General features: G+C 36.1%; 2 protein-coding genes across 5 annotated transcripts in view; one reads left to right on the top strand and one right to left on the bottom strand.

The window, feature by feature from the left end:
* The first annotated feature begins 1,188 nt into the window (after positions 1 to 1,188).
* Positions 1,189 to 27,948, top strand: part of ninl (ninein-like) — a 26,967-nt gene continuing 207 nt past the window's right edge. The window contains exons 1-28 of one of the 4 annotated variants that reach the window (XM_042736432.1): positions 1,189 to 1,458; positions 2,887 to 3,098; positions 3,178 to 3,274; positions 4,875 to 5,065; positions 10,625 to 10,691; positions 10,908 to 11,098; positions 11,243 to 11,398; positions 13,359 to 13,526; positions 13,694 to 13,830; positions 16,190 to 16,330; positions 16,426 to 16,600; positions 17,030 to 17,140; positions 17,246 to 17,335; positions 18,661 to 18,808; positions 18,968 to 19,036; positions 19,118 to 19,239; positions 19,495 to 19,853; positions 21,022 to 22,644; positions 23,116 to 23,220; positions 23,311 to 23,380; positions 24,393 to 24,677; positions 24,758 to 24,871; positions 24,957 to 25,103; positions 25,182 to 25,331; positions 25,749 to 25,862; positions 25,946 to 26,155; positions 26,315 to 26,428; positions 27,306 to 27,948. The exon at positions 27,306 to 27,948 is cut by the window's right edge and continues 207 nt beyond it. In XM_042736432.1, coding sequence (XP_042592366.1) covers positions 2,916 to 3,098; positions 3,178 to 3,274; positions 4,875 to 5,065; positions 10,625 to 10,691; positions 10,908 to 11,098; positions 11,243 to 11,398; positions 13,359 to 13,526; positions 13,694 to 13,830; positions 16,190 to 16,330; positions 16,426 to 16,600; positions 17,030 to 17,140; positions 17,246 to 17,335; positions 18,661 to 18,808; positions 18,968 to 19,036; positions 19,118 to 19,239; positions 19,495 to 19,853; positions 21,022 to 22,644; positions 23,116 to 23,220; positions 23,311 to 23,380; positions 24,393 to 24,677; positions 24,758 to 24,871; positions 24,957 to 25,103; positions 25,182 to 25,331; positions 25,749 to 25,862; positions 25,946 to 26,155; positions 26,315 to 26,428; positions 27,306 to 27,497 — 5,529 coding nt within the window. In that variant the 5' untranslated portion in view covers positions 1,189 to 1,458; positions 2,887 to 2,915 and the 3' untranslated portion in view covers positions 27,498 to 27,948. Of the gene's footprint in view, positions 1,459 to 2,886; positions 3,099 to 3,177; positions 3,275 to 4,871; positions 5,066 to 10,624; positions 10,692 to 10,907; positions 11,099 to 11,242; positions 11,399 to 12,509; positions 12,923 to 13,358; positions 13,527 to 13,693; positions 13,831 to 16,189; positions 16,331 to 16,425; positions 16,601 to 17,029; positions 17,141 to 17,245; positions 17,336 to 18,660; positions 18,809 to 18,967; positions 19,037 to 19,117; positions 19,240 to 19,494; positions 19,854 to 21,021; positions 22,645 to 23,115; positions 23,221 to 23,310; positions 23,381 to 24,392; positions 24,678 to 24,757; positions 24,872 to 24,956; positions 25,104 to 25,181; positions 25,332 to 25,748; positions 25,863 to 25,945; positions 26,156 to 26,314; positions 26,429 to 27,305 lie in introns of those variants that run through there. The other 3 variants (XM_042736431.1, XM_042736434.1, XM_042736433.1) reach the window with 3 other exon arrangements.
* gins1 (GINS complex subunit 1 (Psf1 homolog)) overlaps positions 27,876 to 27,948 on the bottom strand; it is a 5,255-nt gene continuing 5,182 nt past the window's right edge. The window contains exon 7 of the mRNA XM_042736435.1: positions 27,876 to 27,948. This exon is cut by the window's right edge and continues 364 nt beyond it. The gene's annotated coding sequence lies outside the window, so the exon portion shown is untranslated.

Raw genomic sequence — 27,948 nt, 5'->3', positions numbered from 1 at the left:
ACACTTCATATAGAAGTGAAAGGTCAGAAGTCGAGCTGAGTCACGATGATAAACACGGACAGTTTCCTTTAACTGATTTATCGTATCTTTTTACTACATTATTACTATTATTATTATTATTATTATTATTATTATTATTATTATTATTATTATTATGTAAAATCAGACTGATATTGTCTACATTCCAATGCAAATAAAATAAATCAGATGTTATCACAGAGTTATCAGAGAGTGACAGAGTTTCGAGAAAGCACCAGCTCTCTGAAAGAGCAACGCTGTGCCCTTTTGCCCGAATCTGTATGTCATTATTACAAAGGGAAATAATTATTAAATAATTAATTAATTAATAGGCTAATTATCAAAAAAAAAAAAAAAAAAAAAAACACGTTCTTTTGTTCCAAAATGAATTCCAAATAATAATTGAAATTGTATTCAAATATTATTTAGACATAATATTGATAATGAATGATAGTACATTTTAGAAAATGTATTGCGGTTTTCGATATACAAGTAGAATCGTAAACTATTTTAAAGGATGTTTTGGCGCACTTTCACAAATAGATTAAATAATGTCAAAAAACAAACGATGCCATTATTTATTGACTCATGTTGTTCCAAACTTTTTGGGGGGGAAACACAAAAGCAGCTGTTACAGATGACAACCTTTCAGTCACCATTCACTTTATTGCATTTTTGGCTATAGAATGAAAGTGAATGGTGACTGAGGCTTTCATTAGGCCTAACATCCCTTTTGTGTTGAACAGGGGAAAAAAACAGGTTTGGAACAACGTGTGCTTTGCTTTAATTTAAGCAGTTTATTTTTAAATAAAAAAAATCATGCATTTGAAAAGCTGAGCCTGTGGATTCAAATTAAGCCGTCTTTAAAACATTGCACGTGTCTACCGATGGGTGGCGCTATAATAAAAACCCTGTTGGTGTGCGTGGACAGTTTTTATACAGTCTTCTTATACAGTCAGTCTTCAGTCTTCTTATGTAAAACGCATCTGATTCTTTGATATCCCCTCGTAAAGCAACTTTTAAAAGCAAAGCATAAAAATACAGTGCTCCACCTACACCGTTATGTTTGTTTTCTCTTACAGTAGGCACAATATGATCCAACAAAGTAATGCAACCCAATGCCAGTGTTAGTGTCTGGGGGTTCAGTATGAGTCCACCGCCTGACCAGCAGGGGCTGCAGAATGGAGCATCTCTGAATGAGCAGGAACGCTTGGTACCTCCCCTCCCCGGCGGACACTGCACCACAGGCGGAGGAGCGCGCGCGTCTGTCCCCTAGACTGGACACTTCTCGAGAATCTCTGACTTATGTCCGTTTCAAAGGGCAACGCATCTTTTCGTCTCTGCTCGTTCACTTTATGACCATATGTTTAAGGAAACTGCACGGATGCTGGACATGTGAAGTCACTTTTACGGGAACGGAGTTGGTGTGAGTTTACCACGGTGAGATAACGTTACATTTCACTGATGTCACTGTAACGCGTTTCTTCTTCAGTGGATCCTCTGCGCATCTTTAGCGAGTCACGGGGCTTTCCAAAGTGAATGTTTACAATGGAAAGTATCACGGTCGAAGTATTTTTTTCTTTTGTTTTACTTTAGTCTTGTCCTCGTTCCCATGGTGAATGTATACCAAACCCGCGTGCTGCATTGTGGGATACCTGCAGGCTTTACAAAATCAGTTTTATTGGGTTAATTTACAAATGCATTTCTCTTTTTGTCTGTTATTGTTAAATAACTGATGCAAGATTTAATAACGCAGAAATCTGTGTGTGAGAATGTTACATGGAGGTAATGAAAACAACGTTTTCAGAGATGTTTATGACTCTGAAGTCGTGACCATTCAGCCAGTTCCTTAGTGGATTGATTGGTTTTTAAGTAACTTTCTTTAAGTATGAGATATTTTAAGTCTGCTTTGTCCTCCACCGTTATCAGAAGTCTTTTGAGACTACAGATAAATAAGCCCAGGCTCTTATTGGCTCAAAACACTAAAGCATCGTTGTACCAATACAATAGTATTCTTTACAAAAACAAAGACTCCTCAAAACAATACAACCAGCAGGATAAGAGAAGAAACAATAACACGGTTTAACTAGAGTATAAAAAGACAAAGTATGTGCAGTAAAGTAGTAGTAAATGCATAGCCTACAAAAAGTGCCATAAAATGAAATCTGATTACTGTATATTACTGTATTTTGTTTAAATATTTACACTACTATTCAAAAGTTTGTTTGTTTTTAAATGTTTTTGAAATAAATTTGTTACTTTCACCAAGAATGCATGTATTTGATCAAAAGTGCAGTAAACTGTTATATTGTGAAATATTATTAAAATGTAGAAGAACTGTTTTTAATATGTTTTATAATTCAATTTATTCCAGTGATGGCAAAGATGAATTTTCAGCATCATTACTCCAGTCTTCAGTCACATGATCCTTCAGAAATCATTCTAATATAATGATTTGCCGCTCAAGAAACATTTCTTATTATAATCAATTTGGGAAAACACTTGTGCTGCTTACTATTTTTGTGGAACCCCTGATACTTAAAAAAAAAAAAAGAAAAAAAGAAAAACAACATTTATTTTATAACATTACAATGTCTCATTTATTACATTTAATGCATCCTTTCTGAATATTTATTTCTTGAAAAAAAAACTTACTGTCTCCAAACTTTCAAATGGTAGTGTATGTGTACAGAATACACATCTCTGTGCCTAAATGGCAATTGCAACATAAACTCCATGCACAAATATGTTGTGATTAGATTGTCAGATCAATGATGTGTATTAGTTCAATCAATAACTCTCTATGTAGGCTAAAGAGTCTGCCCACGTGCCTAGTTTATCACTTTTAATTCTACATTCATGTCCCAGACTTTGCTGGCTGTGCAGTATGTGGTGGGATGGATGAGGAGGAGCAGAACCGCTATGTGGCCCAGTTGAAAGCTGAGTTTGACAGCTGTGACAGCACCGGGACCGGTTACCTCGACAAGCAGGAGCTCACTGCCTTATGCCACAAATTGAGCTTAGATGCCCATCTCCCCTTACTGTTGGACACTCTGCTCGGACCACAACATTATGCCAGGGTAAGCTTTCCCCATGAACATCCCAGTGTCTGTCATCCTAATGCTGTATCATAGATCTTAGGATGATGTCTTTTTGCAGGTGAATTTTGAGGAGTTCAAAGAGGGCTTTGTGGCTGTGCTGTCAAGGTCTTTGGACTTTAGTACTTCAGAGGAGGAAAGCAGTTATCTTGAACCAGGTACTCGACTAGAAAATGACCTTTATATACCTCCAGGCTTATCAGAGTTTCCAGGCCTGTGTTTATCGTCATGATTTTTTTCTTGCTGGTCAGTCTGGACCTTGTGGACTCAAGGTTTGTTGATGGTGTGTAGTTTATATAACTTGAGTACTCTGAAGAACTGAGTGTTATTGCCTGAATTATTATTTGTATTTGTTAATGAACAGCCTGGTATATTTATGATTAGTTACACTACTGTTCTAAAGTTTGGGGTCTGTAATATCTTTTAATGTTTTTGTTGTTTTTCTAGGCTGCATTTATTTGATCAAACATAGAGTTAAACAGCAATACAGTGAAATATCAGTACAATTAATCAGTTTAATTTAATACATATTAAAATGCAATTTATTCCTGTAACGCAAAGCTGAATTTACTTATCTTCAGTGTCACATGATCCTTCAGAAATCATTATAATATGCTGATTTGCTGCTCAAGAAACATTTCTTATTATGTTGAAAACAGTTGTTTGTGGAAACCTTGATAAATCTTTTAGGATGCTTTGATGAATAAAAAGTACAAAAGAACAGCATTTATTTGAAATAGAAATATTTTGTAATAATGTAAAAACCTTTACTGCCACTTTTGACCAATTTAATGCATTATTACTGAACAAAAGTATTAATTTATTTTAAAAGATATTTTAAACCCCAAACTTTTGAACAGTTGTGTATTTTTAGAGCATTGTGGTTTATGCAAACAGTTAAAAAGCATGCATTTTTTTAATTTTTTTATTTATGGCCTTAGAAAGTATTTTGACATTTAAACCACACTTCATACTTACTTCCATTAAAAATTATATCAGAACCACTGGATAAAAGCAAAAGTGTTTAAGAAAATTGATGTTTGATGTGAGAAAAGGACTAGCATCATTTGCATTTGCTGGGGTCACTGAAAAATTAAACACAAATATGAAAATACAGAAAGAGAAAACAATGGTTATTTTAAATTTAGGCAATGTTTGGTATCATTTTTATGTCGTTACTAAACATCTTTGAGTTTATTTGGATTAAAGACATTGTTTAAGATAACATTATTATTACTATTAACATGTTTAAGAAGACAAAACGCAGGCATTCCTGCTTATTCATGGAGCCATGCATAATAATAGCTCATAATACCTTAAAGGCCTATGTTGTTATGGCTCCGTTCATAGAGCCCTATTAAGTAATACAGATGCTGAAACATTTTATGCAGTTTGTTTTTAAACCAAAGCTAGAATAACATTTGTCTTTTTTTATAGATGCTTTAGGGAGACTGGTACATTATTGTATGTTGTGAAATCTCAGTGCTCAACGCTTAAAATTATCTTTAAAAATGGAAAACCTGAAAGCTATGATGAAAAACAGATGTTCAAGCATTGAACCTGGGTTTGGAGATGTTCCATTTAGGTTTTCATTTCCTTTCAAACATATTTCTCTTTTTATGAAAAAGGTTATGACATAAAACAAATGATGTGAGATCACCTACTATTGCTATTACCATTGTTATTTCTTCATTTTGACTGCTTCTGACACTTGAATTATCTGTCGCTCTAAAGCATCATTTCCTGTGCTTCTAGCAGTCCCAGAGGAGGTGAAGCCTAAATATGTGAAAGGAACCAAGCGGTACGGGCGGCGATCACGGCCAGACAAGACTGACTTAGAGCTGACAGCGGACTCAGAAGATTCACCAAAGTTTGGGACTGATAAAGTAGAAACAAACGGTGTGAGGAGAGCCAAGCTCAGACGATCCACCTCACTGGAGAGTGTTGAGGTAAAATTCATGATACCTACACTACCTTTACAAAAGTTTGGGGTCAGAAAGATGAAAAAAAAAAAAAAGAATACTTTTATTCAGCAGGATCCATTTAACTGATTAAAAGTGTCAGTAAAGACATTTATAATTTTACAAGATGCTTTTTTTATATATATAAATTCTTTTCTTTTGAACTATTCATCAAAAAATCCTGAAATAAAAGTGCCACAGTTCCACAAAAATATGAAGCAGCACAATCATTTTTAACATTGATAATAATAATAAATGTTTCTTGAGCTGCAAATCAGCATATTAGACTGATTTCTGAAAGGTCATGAGACAATGAAGACTGGAGTAATGATGCTGAAAATTCAGCTTTACATCACAGGAATTAATTACATTTTAAAATATAAATGTATTTTAAATTACAATAATATTTCAGGATTTTTTACTGGATTTTTGATCAAATTAATGCAGCCTTGCTGACCATAACAGACTTCAAAAGACTTAAAAAGTATTTTAAATGCTAGTGTATATTCACTTTGTTTTCATTTCTGTTAATTATTTAAAGCGCAGGTATTTAAAATCTAAGAGCATAACATAACACTCAAAGGAGATTGAAGGTGAAAAAAGGGGTGTCATCTTGGGACTGTGTGCAAATAGGCATGCAAATGTTAGCATTTAACAATGCAGTGTACTTGAGGTGTCGTATTGTTAGTCAATTGAAGAGCTGAATCAGTGTGATTCTAGTGAATGGATCTGGCCGACCTGCTTTTCTCAGACAGGAAGTGTGGCGGTGTGGAATGTGCAAGTGCCGGCCCATAGTGCAGCCTCCACCTTCACCAGACTTTAGTGTTACTTTTGGCTCAGGATCAAAAAATGGCTCATTTCACGTTCTCTTTTTTCCTCAAAGAGCAGGAGCGCTCATAAAAGGGGTTTGTTGTTTCTGCTGTGTCTGTACTTTTTCTTCTGGAGTCGTTTTACTTGTGCATAGCAGTGCCAGACAGAGAGCCAGTGCAAATGCAAACCTGTGCTGCTGGAGCCCTCATTTCATGTGTTTTATTTTTAAATAATTATTTTGGATCCATCTCGGTTTGGTAATAGAAACAATAGAGGATGATGATGTTTTTTCTTGCTCATGTTACTGTTGCAGTTGTTTGATGAGTTGAAGATTTGATTAAATAAGCAGCTGTCTACCCTTATGATAAATAAGTGTGCTTAATTATATTGAATGTGCACTTGTAGTGTATCGTAACAGTAGATTTTTTCAAATCTTGCTTGCAGGATATACAATATAAATTAAATAAAGCCAAATAAGTGCACTTAAACAGAGACAATTACATTACTTTTTTCTAACACACTTAAGTACACTTTTAAAAAGTTCACTTTGTAATAATATCAAATAAACAACTAACATACTAAAGCAGGTGTGAAGTGCTTAATTCTAATTTTAACTGTAGTGTGTTATTTGATATTATATTTAAAGTTAAAAGTATATAAAGATGTACTTAAGTCCTACTTAAGTTGGTCAAAAAAGCACTCTAAAGTTTAGCTAATTGCATTAAAAGTACATTTAAACTATAATGCATTTTCATTTAATTGTAAAAAACATGCAATTAAGTGTCCAAACACATTACATTCAGTTCACACTTAAGTATATTCTATAAAGTGTATTGTATTAAGTAAAAAGTACTCTTTTTAAAATGATGCTTAAGTGTACTTCTTTTTCACAAGGTTAGAAGAGACTAGCAATGTGCTAAAACCACACAGATTATCTTGGTTGTAACTTTTACATTTTCCAAAATGGTGTAAAAATCCAAGTCTACTGGTGTTGTTTGGGTTGAGACTTCTTGAGAGAGTAGGTCACAGTCTGTGGAGGACTCAAACAATCAAGTGCTTTAGCCAAGAATGAAAGCAGACTGGTCCATCAGAACAGTTTATGTTGGCAGCGACCATCATTTGGTGTTTATGAACCAGCCCGCCAGGCTCCGTTTGGTCCGGCGTGTTTTGCCTGTGTGTTCATCATGCTATGTTTCATGTGTAGAATGTGTTCAACCAGGATTAGAGGTCTTGGTCTGGGTGGAGCTCAGGGTGCAAAGCATCAGCTGTGGTCACAAGGCCTGATAATGTGAAGTACAACAAGGAAAGGGTTTGGCTATAATTTGGCATGGCGCTTCCTCTAACTGTGCCTCTCGTTTTAGAAACGCATACTTGCATACCAGAGCCCTCCCTTGTTCTCTTTCTCTCTCTACACGTCTCTCCCGTTCTGTTCTGTTCTGCTTTTCTTCTCCCGATCTCCTCTTTCACTTTTCATAACAGTACTTGAAATATTTAGAGCTTTTATGTAACCCAGTACACGCTATTTTGATGAGATTACATGCTCTAAATCGACTCTTTGCTCTGTCACTAGCGATTCTGTGTTACTCTGTAGCACAAAGAGCCAACTCATCGTGTCTCGTACAGTAATCTGATGAACATGCACAGTACAAGTGTTATGTAAAAGGTTTAAGGTTTCACAAGGGTGTCTGTGGAGTTTGAACCATCTTTAATACACTGTAAAAAAAAAAAAAAATCTTAGATATGTAATACTCTGAATCTATATTTTGATAGTTATTAAAGCTGTATCATGTTGTTGAATACTTTCAAAAAGCTAAAAAATACTAAAGATTATCATGATTTTATTATTTTATTATCTTTTTTGACCATTCCTAATCATCAGTCATCATTCAAACTGATCACAGTCATGCAGCATTTAATGTTGCTGAGGCTGAAAAAAAATGTATGTCTAATGAAGGTCTTAATTTTGTCTTAAAATAGTAGTTGTTGTAGTAGTAATTTGCATTAAAGATCTTTTAAAAAAATGACATTCCCTAACATTCAGATATCCTGCATTTTTGGACAGAACTTCTTACTGTTGATCAGCGTTTTCATTGTTAAATAAAACTACATCTAAAACAGCCATTAAAACTGTAAATATAAATCCAATATGAAAACAAAACAAAACAAATCAAAAACAGAAATGTTGCCATAGCAATTAACTGAAATGAATAGATTTAAATTGAATAAGGTTAATAAAACTAAAATTGAAAAAAAAAAAAATTATAGCTCAGTAGAAAAACTAAAACGAATGAAAATGACAAGCACATAAAATTACTTGAATTAAAATTTCTATGAAAATCAAAAAAATATAAAAATCAAAGCTAATTTGAAATAGTATGATTATAGTATGATTGTAGAATGATGTCTTAAACAGAAAGAATGGCTCTAGTAACACCAAAGTCATGGGTTTCATTCCCAGCAAATGCATGAATTAAAAAAAATGAAATTGAATGCAATGTAAGTCGCTTTGGATAAGTGTCAGCCAAATGCATATATATATATATATATATATATATATATATATATATATATATATATATATATATATATATATATATATATATATATATTAAATATGTAATATAAGTATAAAATATATATATATATGGTTGTCCGTAGTGTAATTAAACAAAAGAATATGCAATCATAATTAACCATTTACTTTTTAATGCATGTTCCTGGTCTTATTGGGTATGATATATTGCATATATGTTATTCCAAATAGGATTTCATTATGTTTTTTATCTAAATGCATCATCTTGTTTCACCTTTGAAATAACTTTCCTTTTCAAAAATATATACACAATAATTTCATAACATTCTTCTTATAAAATTCCAGATTTCTCTAAATGCTGTATCAGTATCAACACAGTGTTGCTTCACCATGACTGTATGTCAAACAAAACGAGCAAGCAAGCTAGATGGACTGAATGGACAGAATCTGTGCAGATTCACAGGCCTCAGCACAGATTCCAGTCCATATAGTCTTTTACAACATTTATGTGAGCATCAACACTACTTGCCAGTGTAAATAATTCATCCAGCTGTGATAAATATTGCACACAAACCTATTCATGCAACATCAATTATTTAGTTTTGTGTACGCCATAGACTAAAACACAACATATTTCATCAGGCAGAAGCTTAAGAACATTCTTGATGATTTGTAATCAAGTCTTTTAAAAGTACCTAATGTCTTTTGATTGCTTGGGAGTTTTTGTACACCCAAATTAGAGAGTTGTCTTTCCTGGAAGACCTCTGTATATATCCATGCTTTCCTGAACAATGCCTTAGGTACAAAGATGTGCAATGTTCCTCAGTTAATTTCCCGGCGGAGATCAGTGAAGTGGCTTTTATCTCTGACTAAATCTGCACTATGTGACTCAGAGAGAGAGTGAGAGATAATACAAGACATTACGCTCTCTCTCTTCCGAATGAAAAGCTGTTTGTGAACAGTTATGTAATGTTGTTTAAAATTTAATGCTGATGGTAATTGATTGTGGCTCGGATTGTGGACCCTTTTGTTGCTGGAGGCTGAACTGTGAAAGATGTTTCGATCAGTGTATCCTGTTCTATTTCGCATTTGATCAGCCTACATCGATCAAACCACAGATATCTTACAGGTCAATGACTGTCTGAGTCAAACTCTGATCTATCACTAGATGGCACTAGTACAGATTACGAGTTTCCTATGTGTAAATAAATATGACTTTGCTCTGTCATTCATGTGTGTGGAACCCATAATATATATTTCCAACTACACGTGAAGGGTACATCAATCTTGACTCATCTGAGCAGACTAACTAGATATTTTACACAAATTTGATTAGAAAATAAATAATAACTAAAAGCCACATGCTGAAATTGTTGTAATGAAGTCAGCTTACGATGTAGCAAATTTCGCAATACAATACAGTTTCACTGTTTTAAGAAAACAGTATTAAGTATTCAGTGTATTTAGCACAGCATCCAGATAGCAAACACCTTTACAATTACTTTTACTACATTTTACTGCATTTGTCTTAATGGTGTCAGTGTTGTAACTGTTGGATAACCCGGTCCCACTCCAAACCATTTCTTATGTAAGCTCTTTTACATCATTACAGGGAGATTTAGCTGGCTTTATATGAGCAAGGTTTAAGCTGTTTAGCATGGTGCAGTGTTTCTATACTGATGTGATGAACAGCATTACTCTTGAGCTTGTATCTGCCGGTTCTTCCTGTCCAGCGTTGCAGAAGTAATGACTGCTAGGATGGAATGCCTTATGATGATTGTATTGTGTTCTGTTGTGTTATACTTCATTCAGCTACACTGTCTCCATCTGCTCACTCACTTCAGTCAAGAGTCAAAACCTTAATTCAAGATATTGTGTGTTAAACTCTTGTTGTGCTTCTTTAATTATGACAGTGTATAGTGTGTATACTTTGCAGAATAAGTATTTTGCCAAAAAAAATTTACATAAAAATGGATTAAAAATGTAAAATAACCATTTATGGTGTAATTAGATGTCACACTCTGAAATAAACAAACACTGTGATGAGATCACATGACAAAGGCAGTGAGGTCATGTGACAACAATGCAGCATACTACTGTTTGAAACCAGTATAGACCTCCTTATTTGAAGCTTTTTATTTCTTTAGAAGTATACTGTGCAGTATTCAGTCAGTAGTAAAGCGCTGTCAATGCACTGTTTACAGAGTCTCAAATCAGATGAGGACACAGGAAGCAACAAGGAGTCCACACACCACTACTTTGTGGCACAAGGTATGTTAGATATTAGTATGTTGTCGTGTAACTTTTAAATTAAAGAGATAGTTCACCCAAAAAGGAAAATTCTGTCATTAATTACTCACCCCCATAAGACCTTTGTTGTAATTAATGACAATTTTCATTTTGGGTGAACTAGCCCTTTAATCAAGCATGTTTTCTATGTAAGATCAGCACATAGCTATAATTGTTTCTGATTTACATATATTCAAGGCCAGTTGAAGCTCTGGAATCAAGATGGCACAGGAAGTCCTCAGCGTTCATCTGACCCTCAGCAGGAAGTGACAGACGGACAGGTGAGGGCAGTATGGCAGGAGCTGGGGGTCGGAGCCGGAGGATCACTAAACCGCGAGGAGCTGTCACTCGTCTGTGACCACATCGGTCTCAAGGACTTACAGTCCAAGGTACGGTCATGTAACGTTATGTACAGAGTGGGATTAATAATCATATTAGTTAAAGTTAGGACATTCTGTGCTGATTGTATTATTCTTTTATGCCGAGTTTATAGTGACATTCCTTCCTTATCCATGTTTTTTGTTTATGCAAAGGAGTTAGACGCTCTCTTCAGGAAACTAGACAAGGATCAGGATGGGAGAGTCAGTCTGAGTGAGTTCCAGAGCGGGCTGTTCACACAACACGATCACGCTGCTCCCATCTCTACCTCCACCCCTGCCCGGCCCAAACCACAGCGCTCCATCTCAAAGGTCAGGATCAGATCAAGGTCATGGTGATGTTGCAGTTAAAGCAGATTGTAGCCAAAAATAAACAGAGCTTTGCCAAACAATCTGCAGAAAAAGCTGACACCAGTGTGCAAGAGAGTGACTGCATGCTTTTCTCTGCAAATGAAGTGAATGTTTGAAAGAAGCAGTTATATGTCATTGTTTGTTAAAGGTTTTATGTTGCACTTGGTAGAATTTAAATAATATACTGTACTTATTTAATATTTTGAAAATTCAGATTCAATTTGAAATGTATTGGCATGGTTGTTTACATAAAATATTGCAAAGCATTATATACAAATATATACATACCCGTCAAAATTTTGAAATAATAATTATTATTATTATTATTATTTTTTTAAAAGAAGACTCTTATTTTTACTACGGCTGCATTTATTTGATCAAAATACAGTAAAACACTAATATTGTTAAATATTATTACAATTTAAAATAACTCTACTATTTGTTTATATTATAGTATAAAATATGTTATTAAAAAAATCTATGTAATGTATTCCTGTGAATGTAAAGCTGATTTTTCAGCATTGTTACTACAGTCTTCTGTGTCCCATGATCCTTTAGAAGTTATAGTAATATGCTGATTTGATGCTTAATTATTAATAATGGTTCTAATTATCAGTGCACTAAATTATTAAGCAGCACAATTGTTTTCATCAGTAATAATAAGAAATTTTTCTTGAGTACTAAAGCTTGTCATTTGAGGATCATGTGACACTGAAGACTGGAGTAATGATGCTGAAAATTCAGCTTTGCATCACAGGAATAAATTACATTTTAAAATACATTCAAATAGAAAAAGTTTATTTCAAGTTATATTAATATTACTGTATTTTTAATTAAATAAATGCAACTTTAAAAAAATATATATTATCATAATATTCCAAACCAGTAGTGTGTACATATGTAGAAAATATGACAAAAAAATTTTTTTTTTAAATACTCTATTGTATGTACATGGGTTTCTGGTGTGCAGCTGCCGCAGATGATGGGTAGTTGTCTTCTCCCAGTAATCTGCATTTGCATTATTTTTTTTACGCATGCCAGACTGGCAGGTTCATGTTACAGATATAATAGAGAAATCTTTATCTGCCACTTTTCCTTTCATTTGCTGATTATAAAAGAGAAAATTGCTGAAAGAATGAACAACCAAAGCCTCTCCCAATGTTTTCATGACATCTCACAGCAGAAAAACACAAGAGACAGATAAATGATTGCCTGACTGTCAAACAGGATTCATTTCAGAACTCCAACATCAAGCCAAGTTACTGAGGGCTGCAGTGGCTGGAACCAATTAACTTAATTGGGAAGGTGGAGCTTCCTTTTTGCGCTCTTGTTCCTAGGAAAGCACAACTAATGTATTCCTGTGCAGTGGGCAGACTTGAAATCAATGCTGAGGAGATGTACTGCACAACAGGCCTCATACCTGCATGTGATGTTTTTACATGGGAAGGCAAAGACAGTTTGGGGTCCTTTAGTGACATTTCTGAGGTGATTTTACTGAAAGCACAACCAGCAAAAATAATTAAAATAGCTTCTGAACTCAAGCTGGGCACATTTTCTGATTTGCTGCTTAATAAAATTTAGGATTTAAAAGCTCAGGCCTCATTTAAAGAGAAAAACAGCTTCAGTGTTTGATAACAAATACAGAGTTGCATGAATATTTGGCGGTTGCTGAAGCTAAATTGAGGCTAAGCCAGCTTAAGGGTTACGACACCAGAAGGACGTTTATTGGTGGTCAGTGCAATAATTTTGTTCATGGTTGAGGCTGTAGCTCTGGCATGTCAAGGACAGCATTGTGCATTGTGTGGTGGGACTGTGAGAACTCAGTTTTTCAGTGGTTTTCCTCGCAGTTGGATATTGAACTTTGTCTGATTGTTTTGTCTTTTTTTTTTCTTTTCTCATGTCATTCCCTCTGCTCTCTCAGGCCCTTGAGGAGCGAGTGGTGCGCTCCACCTCCCCTTCTTTACTGTCGGCTACGGTGGGTCAGAGGCTGCTGACCCGTCTGGATGATGGATCGGGATGCACAAGCCCAGATAAAGTCATCACCCTCTGGACAGAGGAGGGCATCCACAACAGCAGGGATATTCTACAGGTAAGATATTATTTGCATTAACTAAACACTGAAAAACTATAATCTGCTGTATTTAATGTTTAAATAATGTTTGCATAAAGTGGATCAGAAGTAATGACTTTTTTTTTTTTTTTTTTTTGTGAACTATTGCATGAATTGTTTTGTCTTTATTCTGAACCTGGATACAGACTCTGGACTTCTCTCTGGAGGAGCGTCTGTGTCTGGCTGAACTCACTCTGGCTCTGGACAATGAGTTGCTGGTCAGTGGGAATGGCATCCATCAGGCTGCTCTGGTCTCCTACAAGAATGAGATAAACTACTTACAGTGAGTCTCTTTCACATCAGATCTGTATTCATTTACAAAACCTGTCACGAAATGTCCAATAATATTGTGAAGTGTTACAATTCAGAGGAACTGTTTTCTTTTAATATGCAGTATTTTAAAATGTATTTAACTCCTGTGATGCAAAGCTGAAATTTCAGCATCATTGCTACAGTCTTCAGTGTCACATGATCCTTCAGAAATCATTCTAATATGTTCGATTTTTGATTTTATGGAGCAGTTATATCAGTATGCGGACATTATGTTTATTTTTTGGTTTAGGTCAAATAAATTTTTTTTTTGTGTGTGTGTGTCCTGCACCTCAGCCCTATTTGGGTTTATGGCATGTGTGCACCTTTTTTGCATTTTTGTCTTTACATTTTTTTTTTTAACATTTATTTGAAACAGAACTCTCTTTTTTTTTAGCATTATAAATGTTATGATTAGTCGCTTTTGATCAATTTAATGTATCCATGCTGAATAAAAAGTATTAATTTAATTAATTTTTTACTTACAAACTTTTAAATAGTAGTGTAGCACAGTCCCAATAAAAAAAGGCAATATTTTTTTTTTTTTTTTTTTTTTTTAAACATTGGTAACAATAAAAATGTTTCTTGGGCAGCAAATCAGCATATTAGTATCATTTCTGAATTTGAAGTGTCATGTTGCACTAAAGACTGGAGTACTTATTAAATTAAATTTTAAAATATATTTCAATAGAAAACACATTTCAATTTGTAATAATACTTCACATATATATATATATATATATATGTCATGTGAAAAAGTGAGGACACCTTACTGAATTCCATGGTTTTCTGTATCAGGATATCATAGAAAAATATCTGGTCCTTGGCAGGTCTTAACATTTTGAAAATAAAACCTCAGATGAACAGCAACACATGACATATCACACCTTGTCATTATTTAACAAAAATAAAGCCAAACTTGGCGGTTTGCTGATCTGAAGCCTTCAGGTGTGTGTTAACACAATATCAATGAGGTAAGACATCAGCAATGATCTTAGAGAGGAAGTTGTTGTTGCTGTCATTATTGTGGGAGTAGTAATGGGGACAGTGTTTTTTATTTTTATAGTGTGGGGGATTTTTTTCAAGTGTGGGAGATTTTCAAAACAGACACCAATCCTCCAGGAGTGGACATCCCAGCAATCTCACCCCAAAATCAGAAAAACGCTCAGAGAAATGGCAGACAACCCAAGAACTTCATCTTCACTCTACAGGCCTCAGTTAACATGTTAAATAATAAAGTTTATGACAGTACAATTAGAAAAATATGGGACAAGTATGGCATGTTTGGAAGGCTTGCCAGAGGAAAGCCTCATCTATCTGTGAAAAGAATGGTGGCATGGTTTTTTTTTTTTGAGTTGTTTCTTAAGAAACCATAAGACTTCTAGAACAATATCCTTTGAACAGATGAGACCAGAGTGGAGATGTTTGGTCGTAATGCACAGCAGCACGTTTGATGAAAACCTAAAGAGCATATCAGCACAAACACCTCGTACCAAAAGTCACACATGCTGATGAAGGGCTGATGACTTGGGCATATTTTGTATCCACAGGACCTGGGCTCCTCACAGTCATTAAATCAACCATGAACTCCTCTGTTTACCAAAGTATTCTAGAGTCAAATGTGAAACTATTACTTCAAGTTATTGCTGCTATTAGTGGATCTACAGACAATTGAATCATAGGGTGTCCTAACATTGTCACACATGGTTTTCCATTTTTGATTTGTTTTTGTTAATCAAATAATGACACGGTGTGATATGTCATGAAATTGTTCATCTTTAGGCTTTATTTCCAAATTTTAAGACTTTCCGAGGACCAGAGTTTTTTTTGTGTCCTGAATACAGAAAAACAATTAATAACTTTTACACACTGTATGTATGTGTGTTTTTATACATATATATATATATATATATATATATATTCACGTTTTGATTGGTGATATGTATGTTGCATTGACACTATTTTCAGGATAATTTTACCTTTTCATATTACTGTTATGTTTCTGCTTTCATTTAAACATTTTAATTAAAATAACTACACATGATGTTTTACTATTTTATAATTTTATATCTTTAAAATCATGGGGGGAAAATGCCACTTCACCTGCATTTCTGTGCTGTTTGGTTTTTGTCTCCACCTGGAGGACATGTGATGTTACTGTATCCAGCAGTATTCTTCATGTGGTACAGTTCTTGGGCATTAAACAACTGCACGGTGGCTTTACTTTGTTCGATAAATGTCTTAGCATGGTTAACAGGTGTTACTTGTGACAAAATGTGCATCAGAATGAATGAGATTCTCATGCGGTGGTGTTTTGTGTTCCGACTCTATAGAGTTGTGGCAGACCAGGCTTGTCAGGAGAGGGACAAAGCCAAGGCGGACCTGGAACAGGCTGACCGCCGCAACCTACAGCTGGTCAGAGAGGTGGATGATCGCCATGCGACCATGGAGTCTCTCAACGAGTCAAAAATCAAGTGCGGCTGCTCTCCTCTAGTCATATAATCACATATGATGAAGACACATGCAAGTGCGCTGCAGTGTCACTGTCCATGTGGTTTCTTTGATGCAGGGGCCTGGAGCAGGAGTTCCGGGATAAACTTACGGCACTGAGGAGCGAATCAGAGTATGAAAGCGAGGTGTTTCTAGAGCAGGAAGAGAAGGAGCGCAAGAGACTCCAGGAGGAGCTAGAACTGCTCAGGGCTCAGGACGTTAGCCTTCAGGAGGACATTTGCACTGCTGCTAAGGTAACCACTGACATTATTATTATTATTATTCATATTATTATCTCCTGTTTGGTCTTTGCACTTAAAATACACTAATGTTTAAAAGATTGAGGTCAGTTTTTTTACCTTTCTTCATCAGAGAATTTTGAAAGAATAACACGGTGTCCATTAAATATTAAGCTGCAACTGTTGATAATAAATTGATATACATATAACAAAGTCGGGAATAGTTATAATTAAACCATAACTGTATCTATAGAATGTTTGTATTGTATTACAATTTCCTTATCATGCCTCCTTTAATTCCCTTGCAATCACACTGACTTAAGTTTCATGATGATCCTGCTCTTAGCTACAGAGCATGAGGTGATCTGTCATGGTTAGAGGTGTATGTTTCTTCAAGCATGTCGGTGTGGTGTCAGGTTAAATAACTCTAGCTGTGTGTTACAGGAGAACAGTCGTTTGGAGGAGGAGGTCAGCGTCCTGAAGGAGAAGCTGTCTGAAGCCGAGAGCACCATCTCTAAACTACAGAAGGATCTAGATCATCTGCTGCAGGACAAGGTGAGATGTCTACATGTTGTTGAATTGCTGCAAATCACATCCCTTATGAAGTTCACTCTCTAAGAACAAGAATGATAATTGATCTATGCTTGTTTTACTGAACAGTATGGTGGCCTTGATCCAAATGTCACAGGACTGCTGAATCAAGAAGAGCACTTCTCCGAGATCTTTAAGGAGTATGAGCAGAAGTGCAGGGTATGGGCACGCCTGTGTGTGTTTGGTGGATATTTTGTGTGGAGTGAGTAGTGAAGTCAGCCCTGTCATTGCATTGTATTTAAGTGTCCTTGTTTGGCCATTATGCTAGCTGTCCTGTAATTCATGGTGCTTTAAATGACAGCTTTAATTGTGCAACTTTTTGAGGAGTTGCACAGTTGTGCCATTAGTTTTGCTCTTTTGACTTGAGCCAGCAAGTACAGTAAGTAACCACCTATGCTAAGTAATGGTAATGCAGAACACTTTAGCAACAAGGTAGGGACTTTGCCTATGATGCTCCTTATTCAAGTTAAGACACTACAGGCTAAGCTGTTGTTTTTAAATGCACTGGTCAGTTTTGAGAATTCTGGGATATTTGGCATTTAATTTGGGGGGAAGAAAACATTTAAAATACCCTTAAGTGTTTTGTTTTGTTTTGTTTTATTGCACTTTATCTATTTGCATATGTAGATTTCAATTACAATACATACTTAAAGGCAAAGACTTATTTTTTTTTTAACTTTACAGTTTTATTCCAATTTATATTTTGATGTCAACAAACTGAAACGAGAATTTTGAACCTGCCATTATCCAATGTTCAAGTTTCTGTTCTGTAAATGTATGCAGATTATTGAATATTTATTATATAATGCACATATAATGCATAACATATAATCAATCAACTGGGGAAAGGATGGTGATTTTGTGAATTTTTTAAAAATATATATTTTATATATATATATATTAGGGCTGTCAAATGATTAATCACGATTAATCACATCCAAAATAAGAGTTTTGTTTACATAATATATGTATGTGTACAGGGTATATTTATTATGTATATATAAATACACACACACAAATTATATATTTAGAAAATATTTACATGTATATACATTTATATATTTATATTCTTATATTTTATATTATATATAAATATATTTAATATATAAACATAACATATTCTTCTTATATACATGCATGTGTGTGTATTTATATATACATAATAAATATACACAGTATACACACATATATTATTTAAACAAAACTTTTATTTTGGATGTGATTAATCATGATTAATCATTTGACAGCCCTAATATATATATGTATATAAAAACATTACACATTTTTAACTCTTAAAGCAGATGTGATACTTTTTTAATGTTGAAATACTTCAAATATTTGTAATTTTTGCAGTTCCATTTTATGTTTGTGGCAAAGAAATTGCACGTTTCACCTCTGCATTACAAAATCTTTGTTTCAGGAAATGCAGAAAAAATAGTTTTACTTGTGTAAATGACTCCGTGTCTCCGCCCCACTAAATACAGGAGTTGCAAGACAGGAATGACGAGTTACACTCAGAGCTGGAGTTGTTGAAATCTCAGGGCTCAGGAAGGAGAGCCAGACGATCCAGGAGCAGCCTGTCTGGTCATGACTGGTCAAACCGAAGATCATTAACCGCTGAATCAGATTCTGGTGAATTTGACAAATATTTTGAATTAGAAATTCAGTTATCCATCAGGTTTACCTTTCTAGATCTCACGCATCTCTTTCAAGTTATACCTAGTTTATATGGCTTAACCTTTATAGTAAACTGTTGAATGAATCGCTCATCCTATCTGTTTTGTTCTGCAGATGATCCAGAAATGAAGAAAGGTACATCACCTCAGGTCAGAAAAAGGCTCCAAGTCACTGACAAAAATGGTGAGAAATTATAAAAACGAAGTGATCCTTTCCCCATGGAATATCCAAACACATGTGTCATGGTTTGGTGTGTCTCTTCAGTTTTAGGTTCCTTGGTGAGTTTGGCTCCCCCTGTGAGCATCGAGACAGAACTGGCCATGGAGCAGATGAAAGAGAAATACGAGCGAGAGGTCCAGGACTTGAAGATCCAACTGGAGACTAAGGTAGAGACATAGTATGGAAACATGAAATAGGTTTGGTACGAGTAACCTTGCAAATTAAATTAGATTCAAATAGTAAGAGTTAAGGGGACAAGCTAAGATGTGCAAATGCTCCTAGACATACAGTTTTACCAGGTACCAAATAAAACCTTGAAGGATACAACAGTGAATAATAGGATTATATTGCAACACAAATTGTGGAAACAAAACCTTATTGAAGAGAGAAAGTGATTTATGTTCCTAACTTTGTTTTAACAGGTGAATTTCTACGAGCGCAGTATGGAGCTGATGCGGCAGAATATGGAGGTTGAGCGGAAGGACATCTCGCAGAGCTTTAAGATGGAGATCAGTGAGTTGGAGGACCTGAAGGCTCAGGCAGAGGAGCGTGCAGAGAAAATGCGTCAGGCTGTTGAGCGGCTGGAAGCAGAGCTGAGGGGTAAGACTTCAGGAGGAGCCTGGGGTCCAGAGCAAGAACGGAGAATTCAACGGGAACAGGCAGAACTAGAGCAGAACTATGCTCGTGAGATCAGTAACATCGTGCTGCGTCTTACCTCAGAGAAAGATCAGCTGGAGGCAGAACTCAAGCTCAAGATGGACCAGGAAGTGCTGCTTGTTAGGTAAGTGTCGCTCAAATGATCTGGGAAAGGATTAGGTGCAGCTCATCCATTGTAGACATTGGTCTTGCGTATTAGAAAAAGAAAAGAGTTACCATGAGAGAAGGCGGATGGTTTGTCAATGCTGAGACAGTCTTGAGAACTCTTTAGTAATAGAATTAAAAACAGAAATTATTTTTTTTCTGTCATTATAAAACCTACTAAAATCTTAAAAAAAAAAAATTGATTATTTTATGATAATTCTTATATCAGTAATCCAAAAAAATGTAATTCTATTTACTGTAATGTAAAAAAAAAAAAATTATCTTGATTGTAAAGGTGTTCGTACATTATAGTAGGTAGTATTTTATAGTTTAAATGAATATTTATTCCAAAAAAAGTGATATATGATATAGTATGATGAATTTAATGAAAACAATGAAAAATTTAACACTCATATTAAAAACATCAGAATGCATTATTATAGCAATGAGAATTCAGGAGAAATGTGCTTAATTGTTGTAATAGTTGTATTTATTATTATTATTTATTTATTATTTAATTGTAATGTATTATTTATGTTGTAAAAATAATGAAAAATTTAAATGCATGATGCCAAAAATTGCAGTGGTCCTAAAATTATATGAATGTTTTTGATAAGCTTGGTGAGATACACCCATGTGCCCTATTTTTCAGAAAATAAGTTGAGACTGAATGTAAATCACAACGGGGCAAAACTGCATTGTTAAGAGAAAAAACTACATTCAGAAATGTATGTGAATGTAAAATACTAAAAGCATTAAAGACTAAGCATTAAACTAAATTTATAGTGGCAGTCATTATAACTAACATTGATTATAAATGGCGAGACTAAACAAATTTAAAGCTAAACTGAAATGTAACATTTTAATTGCATTATGTAAGTCACCTTTATATTTCAGATAATAACAAAAATTATTTGTATTCCAGAAAATACGGTACAATTTATTTTAGACGCATTTTCAATTAAAAGTAATATGCATGCTTCATATGGACATTCATTATGTCTAAGTGTACAAATGACATCCCAGTTGTGTTTAACTATAAGTTCAACCTCTTAACCAACATGCCAGTAAAGAGAAAGTAGATTGTTCCCTTGGTATCCATGACATTTTCATGAATTTAGACATATTAGCATGTTGCTGTGTCCCAGGGAGAAGGCAGAACAGCAGATATTGCACATGAAGGCACAACACAGCGAGGCTCAGCACAGCCTCCTTCACCAGCTGCACCTCGAGCGCAGCCGTCTGCAGGAGCAATCCGAGCAGCATCGCAGAGAAGTTGGTGCATGGGAGTCAAGAGTCCAGGAGCTGGAACAAGAGGCGCGGCGGGAGCGTCTCCTCAGCACTGAGCGCTGGAGTGAAGAGCAAGCTCAGATCTGCAGCAGGGTGGCACAGGAGAGGAAGAAACTGGAGGAGGAACACCAGGAGGAAGTCCAGAAGCTAGGAGAACACATCCAGTTAATGGAAGCTCAGGTAGAGCTCGCATCTAGGGCTGAGGAAGAGCTGCTCATTCTACAAAAACAGCTAGAAGATAAGCTGGAAGAGATGTGTGTTCAGCTGGAAGACAACACGGTTTCCATGAAAGCTCAAGATGCCCTCATTCAGCATCTGACTACAGAACTCCATGCCAAAGAGAAAGAAATGGAAATCAGAAATGAGAAAGAACAGAAGCTTTGCAATAAGCTCTCTCAGCTAGAACAAAAGCTTAAAGCTGAAAGAGAAAAGAAGCAGGAGCTTCTGAAGCAGAAGGAGCTACTACAGAAAGAAGCAGACAGAAGTATTCAAGATCGAAAGGAGCAACTTGTAAAAGAAAAAGAGAGGGAACATGAGCTTCTTGACAGAGTTTCTCAGTTGACTAAAGAGTTGGAGAACTGGAGGACCAAATCTGAGACCTGGCAGAAGGAGATCAAAATGATACAGGGAAGCAGTAGTCATCTGTCTACTGCATTTGGTGAGCAGCAAATACAGCTGAGAGAACAAGAAAAGGAACTTGTGGAGCTTCAAGAAAACTTGGCCAAAACACATGAGGCTCTGAAAAGCAGAGATGACGATCTTACAAGACAGGCTTCTGAGCTAAATGCTGTGGAGATGGAGCGGGATCGACTCATAGAGGAGCTCAGGGGTCAATGCGAAGTGCTCAAGCAGCTACAAACGCAGGTCAACAGTCTCTCTGAGGAGTGGGATCAAATGCACATGATGGAGCAACAACTTCAAGGCTCTCTTTGTGTGGAGCAGGGTAAGGTTGAACAGCTCCAAGGCCGTCTGAACTCAGAGCAAGAAGAGACGAGACGCCTTGAACAAGAGAACTCAAGCTACCGGCAACTTGTAGACCAGCTTTCATCTCAGATTGTCGAAATGGAGGCAGAGTCTACCAAACTCAAAGAGAACGCAGATAAACTTGCACTGGAACTGCGAAACAAAGACAATCAAATGCTGGAACTCAGTCTTCAGCTTGAAGCCAAAGCTGAAGAGATGGATTTGCTCTGGAACGAGGTTCAGCTGAAGATGAACCTGTTTAAGAACATCACTCATCTCTCTGGTCAGGTTCAACTTTTGACCAACCAGTTGGAAGACAAAGAGCAAGAGCTGTGCTCTCTGAGGGAAGACACCGATAATACCGCCAACCAACTACAGCAATCGCTGATGGACTCCCAAACAGAGCTTCAGCAGATGGAGGAGGCCTTTGAAAGCGAAAAGAGCCATATGAAAGAACAGCTTCTGGAGATGGAGGGACTTGTCATGGCTTTTGAACAAGAGATGGCCAATCCCCACAGGTTTGTGGTTCTCCAGCTGGTAGATGACCGTCGAATTGATGCACTGATCCAATCGCCGTTTCTGCCGTATGGATGCCAAGAGTTGACCATTCACTACTTTCATGTTTGTCCAAGAATGTTTCCCACAATGAGATTTCATTAACCGTAGACATGCGCTTTGATCGTTCAGCCTCATGCTGCATCTCACTAACTGAATGATGTTGATGTCACTGACATGCATGCAATCTCACTATTAATAATAGTTACTGTGTGTATTCTGATTGAAAGTTTGTCCTTGCATCCTTTTAATTGTATTAATAGTATTACATTTTTGTCGCCCTAACTTTTTGTATGTTTTTGAAAATCTAGCTCTAAAATACTAGTAATTGTTCTTGAAATTGTATTGTTTTCTGTACTAAGCTGCCTAAAAGTGCAGAGGCGGTTAAGATTGTTATGAAGAGCTGATCTCTATATTTTGGTTTCCAATTCTAGGGCTCAATTTGATGAGGTCACCTCTGAAAACAGTGCACTGAAAGACAGGCTTGCTGTCTTACAGCAGGATGTCAAGTCGCTGGAGGAGGAGCTCAACAAAAAGAGGTAAAAAAAAAAAATCACTGACTTGTCAACTTCCCACTCTTTCTTTTGCCATTTATTTAGCAAAAACAAATTTTGCTTCATTACATTTAGGAGGAAACTTGAAGAGATTGAGAGAGAATATATGAAGAATCGAGAAGAAGAGGAGGTGCTACGGAAAGAGGTAAAGTGCTTGAAAAATATTGATTGCATGGGTCTTAAATTCAATATTGATTTCTGGTCTTATTCATAAATATTCAGCAGTCCACATTATTCCAAAGAAAATTGTGTTCTTAGTATTTCTTCAAAATTCTTAACTGGATAGTTGAACCAAAAATTAAAATTCTGTCATTCATTACTCGCCCTTGTGTCGTTCCAAACCTGGAAGACCTTCGTCCATCTTCGAACACAAATTAAGATATTTTTGATGAAATCCGAGAGCGTCCATTAAACATATCCTTCTAGATTGTATTACATCTGCCCCTGTGAGAAACCTTTTTTATTCCGTTGATACTTTTGTAAAAAATTTTAATCAAGTGAATCCGAACATGGTCCTAAGATTTCTAGAGGAAAATAAATGTTAAACATCTTTTCTAGTCTTCCTTTGATTGATTGCACTTTATTCTCGCCATGAATATAGCCTTAGAAGCTGGTATGGCGTTTAAAAGAAAAGAAAGAAAGAAATCCGAGAGCTTTCTGCCCCTCTATAGACAGCAAGGGTACTGAAACGTTCAAGGCCCAGAAAGGTAGTAAGGACATTGTTAAAATAGTCCATGTGACATCAGTGGTTCAACCGTAATTTTCTAAAGCTACAAGAATACTTTTTGCGTGCAAAGAAAACAAAATAACGACCTTATTCAATAACTTCTTCCATTTCTCTGCTTGTAAACATGGTGAAGCATGTGTTGTGGTACTCTTATGAACATGCATCAAAGACTGACAGAAGAGAAGTCATTATTTTTTCATTTAACTTAATCCGTCTCTAAAACAACTTTTCATTTACGATGACATCACCAAGCCCACTTCTTTTTCAACCACTCCAGCCACCTGTCATAAAGAAACCATGAAGTTTGCATTCCAATTCATTCATTTATTTGTTCTCGTTAAATTTCCCATTGAATGTCATGTTATGAAAACAAAATGGTTGCAAACCATTAGTTGCTGCTCCTAACAGTTATTTTATTTCTTAAACATAGAATTCCAAATTCCGAGAGGAGGTGCTTGACTTCAGCGCAAGAAACCTGCAACTTAGCAATGAGAACGCTGAACTGAGTTCCCGGCTGTCTACTGATCAGAGAGCAGTGCAGACGCTGACTGACAGGCTTGCACAGGTGTGTCAGGAGAACGATGAGGCAGCTGCGGCCTACAAACAGCTGCAGGAAACCCTTCAACAGCAGAAGAGCGACACACTAAAGCTGCAGGAACAGTGGCAGAAAGAGAAGGAGCTTCTAGAGAGGGAGCTTAAAACCACCAAGGAGACGGTATGGATTTGTTGTGTAGGATATTTTAACAAATTATTTCAAAGGTGGCAGGAAACGCTGAAATTGCTGTTTTTCTTCAGCTCCAGCATTTGACGGCGGTTGAGTCTGCATTGAATAGTCAGACTCAGAAAAACCAAGCACTAGAGCAAGACAAGGAGCGTTTGCTGAAGGAAACGTCAGACAGAGACCAGAAGGTGAGGCTTTTTCTCAGAGTATATTTCCAACAACAGAGTACTGTTTCCAACATTTATGCTGAAACATGCTTTGTGTTTGTTGCAGCTGATAAATCTTCAGGAATCTCTTCACAAATCAGAAGCCCAGATCGAGCAGCTCAACTCTCAGATCTTGACTATGTGGCAAGAAAAAGATGTTCACGTTCAGGAGGCAGCCACACATCAGAAGATGCTGCAACAGTCTCAGGAAAAGGTCAACAAAGATCTTTATACTACTTGCAGTCATTCAGTAATAATAAAAAATAACTTAAGTTATGTTGTAAAACACAAGGTCCAGGAGCTTGAGGAGAGCATACGTCAGTTGCGTAAAGAGAAGGAGCAGTTACATCAGACACACAGGCTTCAGGAGGAGACGGCAGTCGGTGTCCTGCAGAAGGAGTGCAAGAGTTTGCGACTACAGAACGAGGAACTTCGTAATAAGGTTAGTCAGGAACAATAAACTGCTTTTGCATGGATTTTTCTAAGTATGCAATTATACGCAATTATGCATAATTGCTCCCTGTTTTATTTCTAGTGAACTATTTGGAATGCATTTACATTTATGCATTCATTATGCATTAAGTGCATTCAATGTATAGATCAGTTCATGCATTCATTTTTTTAGTTGCAGGAATGTTCTTTGTATTCATTACAGGGAATTTCAATGTATTTAAAGTCTCTCATACTCACCAAGCATGCATTAATTTCATCATAAATACAGTAAATAAATAAAAAACATAATATTGTGAAATATTAATCAAAATTAGTATTTGAATATATTTTCAAATGTTATGCAAAGCTGAATTTTCAGCATCATTACATATAGAAATCTTTCTGATATGCTGGATTATATTTCTAGGTGGCTCAGCTGCAGGCTCAGGAGCTGGAACTTCAGAGACTGACACATGAGTGCCTCACTTTGAGGAACAAACAGGCAGAGCTGGAGACCGCTAAACATGAGGCAGACAAACAGGTTTGGAGATAATTTTCACAGTTTTATGAATTCCTTATGAATATGTCTGGTCTCACTTTGATGTGTTTGATGTTGTGGTTTAGGCATTAAGGGCAGATAGTGCTCTGTCGCTGGTCCAGGCCCAGCATGCACGTGAGGTGCAGGAGCTAAGGGAACAGGTGGGTTCTGGCACTCGGGAGCACTTGGCTCATCTGCAAACTCAACTGGTGGAGCAACAGCGCAGGACGCAGGATTTAGAGGATCTGCTTCGCTCTCAGGCCAAACAGGCCGGTGTTCAGATGGGACTTCGGCAGGTACATCAGCATCACATTCAAAATCTTAAGGCAGTCAAACAGGGAGTGAACATGGGAGTGATTATTATACATTTTTGCATTGAATCATTTACATTTTTTTTCACCCTTGATCTCATATTTTATGTATATTTTTATTAATGAGCTATTAAATCACAACAGGAGCAGTACGAGAAACTGATGGCAAATATGCAGGAGCGTATGGATGAGGTTGAGGCCAAACTGAAAAACAGCCGTGTCATGCTGCAGGAGAAGGTCAACCAGCTAAAAGAACAGGTAACCAGAAACTTACGGCATTAAAATCACATCTAAAACTAAATCTAATCTAATCTAATAATGTTTACATTTTTTTTTCTATAGTTTTTAGTATGTGAAGCTTTAGTTGGCATGCAATATGTAAAATATTGCAATAAGTAAAACTTTCACATGATATAAAACCTCATACTGTATATCATCTTCAAAATAAATATGGTTAAAGAATGGTTCACTCAAAAATGAAAAATTTGTTGAACTCTGGCCATCCAAGATGTAGATAAGTGTTTCTACATCTGAACAGATTTGGAGAAAAGTAGCATTACATCACTTGCTCACCAATGGATGCTCTGCAGTGAATGGGTGCCGTCAGAATGAGAGTCCAAACAGCTGATAAAAACATCACAGTAATCCACAAGTAAACCACATGACTCTCGTCCATTAATTAACATGTAGTGAAGTCAAAATCTGTGTATTTGAAAGAAAAAAAATCCATCAAGGCACTTAAAAAAAAAACTGTCCAAAATTTTACCTCCAGTGAATTTTCTTTTTTCTCCAAATCTGTTCTGATCAACAAACAAACACATCTACATTTTGAACAGCCTGGGGGTGAGTACATTGTAAACACATCTTTATTTTTAGGTGAACTCTTTCTTTAATATAAATGTTTAATTAAATATAAATGTGAACTTTTGGTTGCCCTGTAACTAGTGAAATTTTACGCTGGAAATATTGTGGGATACAGTGCCTTTATGCACAGTTTGGTAAATGTAGGTGAACTGAGCATGTCAGCCATACATACTACATATACATAATAAGAACTTCAGAAATAGTAAGAGTTTAGTATGCTGAAGTTATTTTATATGGTGACAATCCTCTCTCAAACATTTTCACCCCATAGCTAGCCAAAAATGCCAAGTCAGATCTGCTGCTGAAGGACCTGTATGTGGAAAACTCTCAGCTCATGAAGGCTCTTCAGGTGACGGAGCAGAGGCAGAAGAGTGCAGAGAAGAAATCTTTTCTTTTGGAGGAGAAAGTGATCGCCCTTAATAAACTCCTACGTAAAATTGCCCCAGCGTCCCTCACAGCTTAGACTTGTTTCACTCCATTATGAGTCTTTATTTGTTGTACTGGACTGTGAGGTCCCACCCTTTGGTGCACTTTTGTCTTTTTGGTGCAAAACGTGTTTTTGTAAAAGCAATCCTAGTGTTAAAATGAAAGCACAGATAATGCAAAGTCTTAGAGTTACTGTAAGAGCATATTGTATTAAAAATTGTGCTGTTAAGTTAATTCTCTAGTCTCTTCAGAGGCAAACAAATACCAATGAGCAAGACTTTTGTAGAATGAAATAGATCATTTATTAAGGACAGAGCATTACACATTCCTTCAGTTGTTCACTGTGATGTAGGGTACAAACCGCAAGCGTTCTTGTAAATCTGTTGACTTCAATATTTTCTACTAAAAAAAAAGGCAGTTTTAATGCCCATTGTGATGCAATAACCAAAATGCACAGTATTCACCCAATGTACAGTTTTGATACAAAT

Source organism: Cyprinus carpio, chromosome B13 (genome assembly GCF_018340385.1).
Source record: "Cyprinus carpio isolate SPL01 chromosome B13, ASM1834038v1, whole genome shotgun sequence".
Classification (NCBI taxonomy): domain Eukaryota; kingdom Metazoa; phylum Chordata; class Actinopteri; order Cypriniformes; family Cyprinidae; genus Cyprinus; species Cyprinus carpio.
Note: the sequence above shows the minus strand (reverse complement) of the source record. Positions and strands in the feature narration are given on the sequence as shown.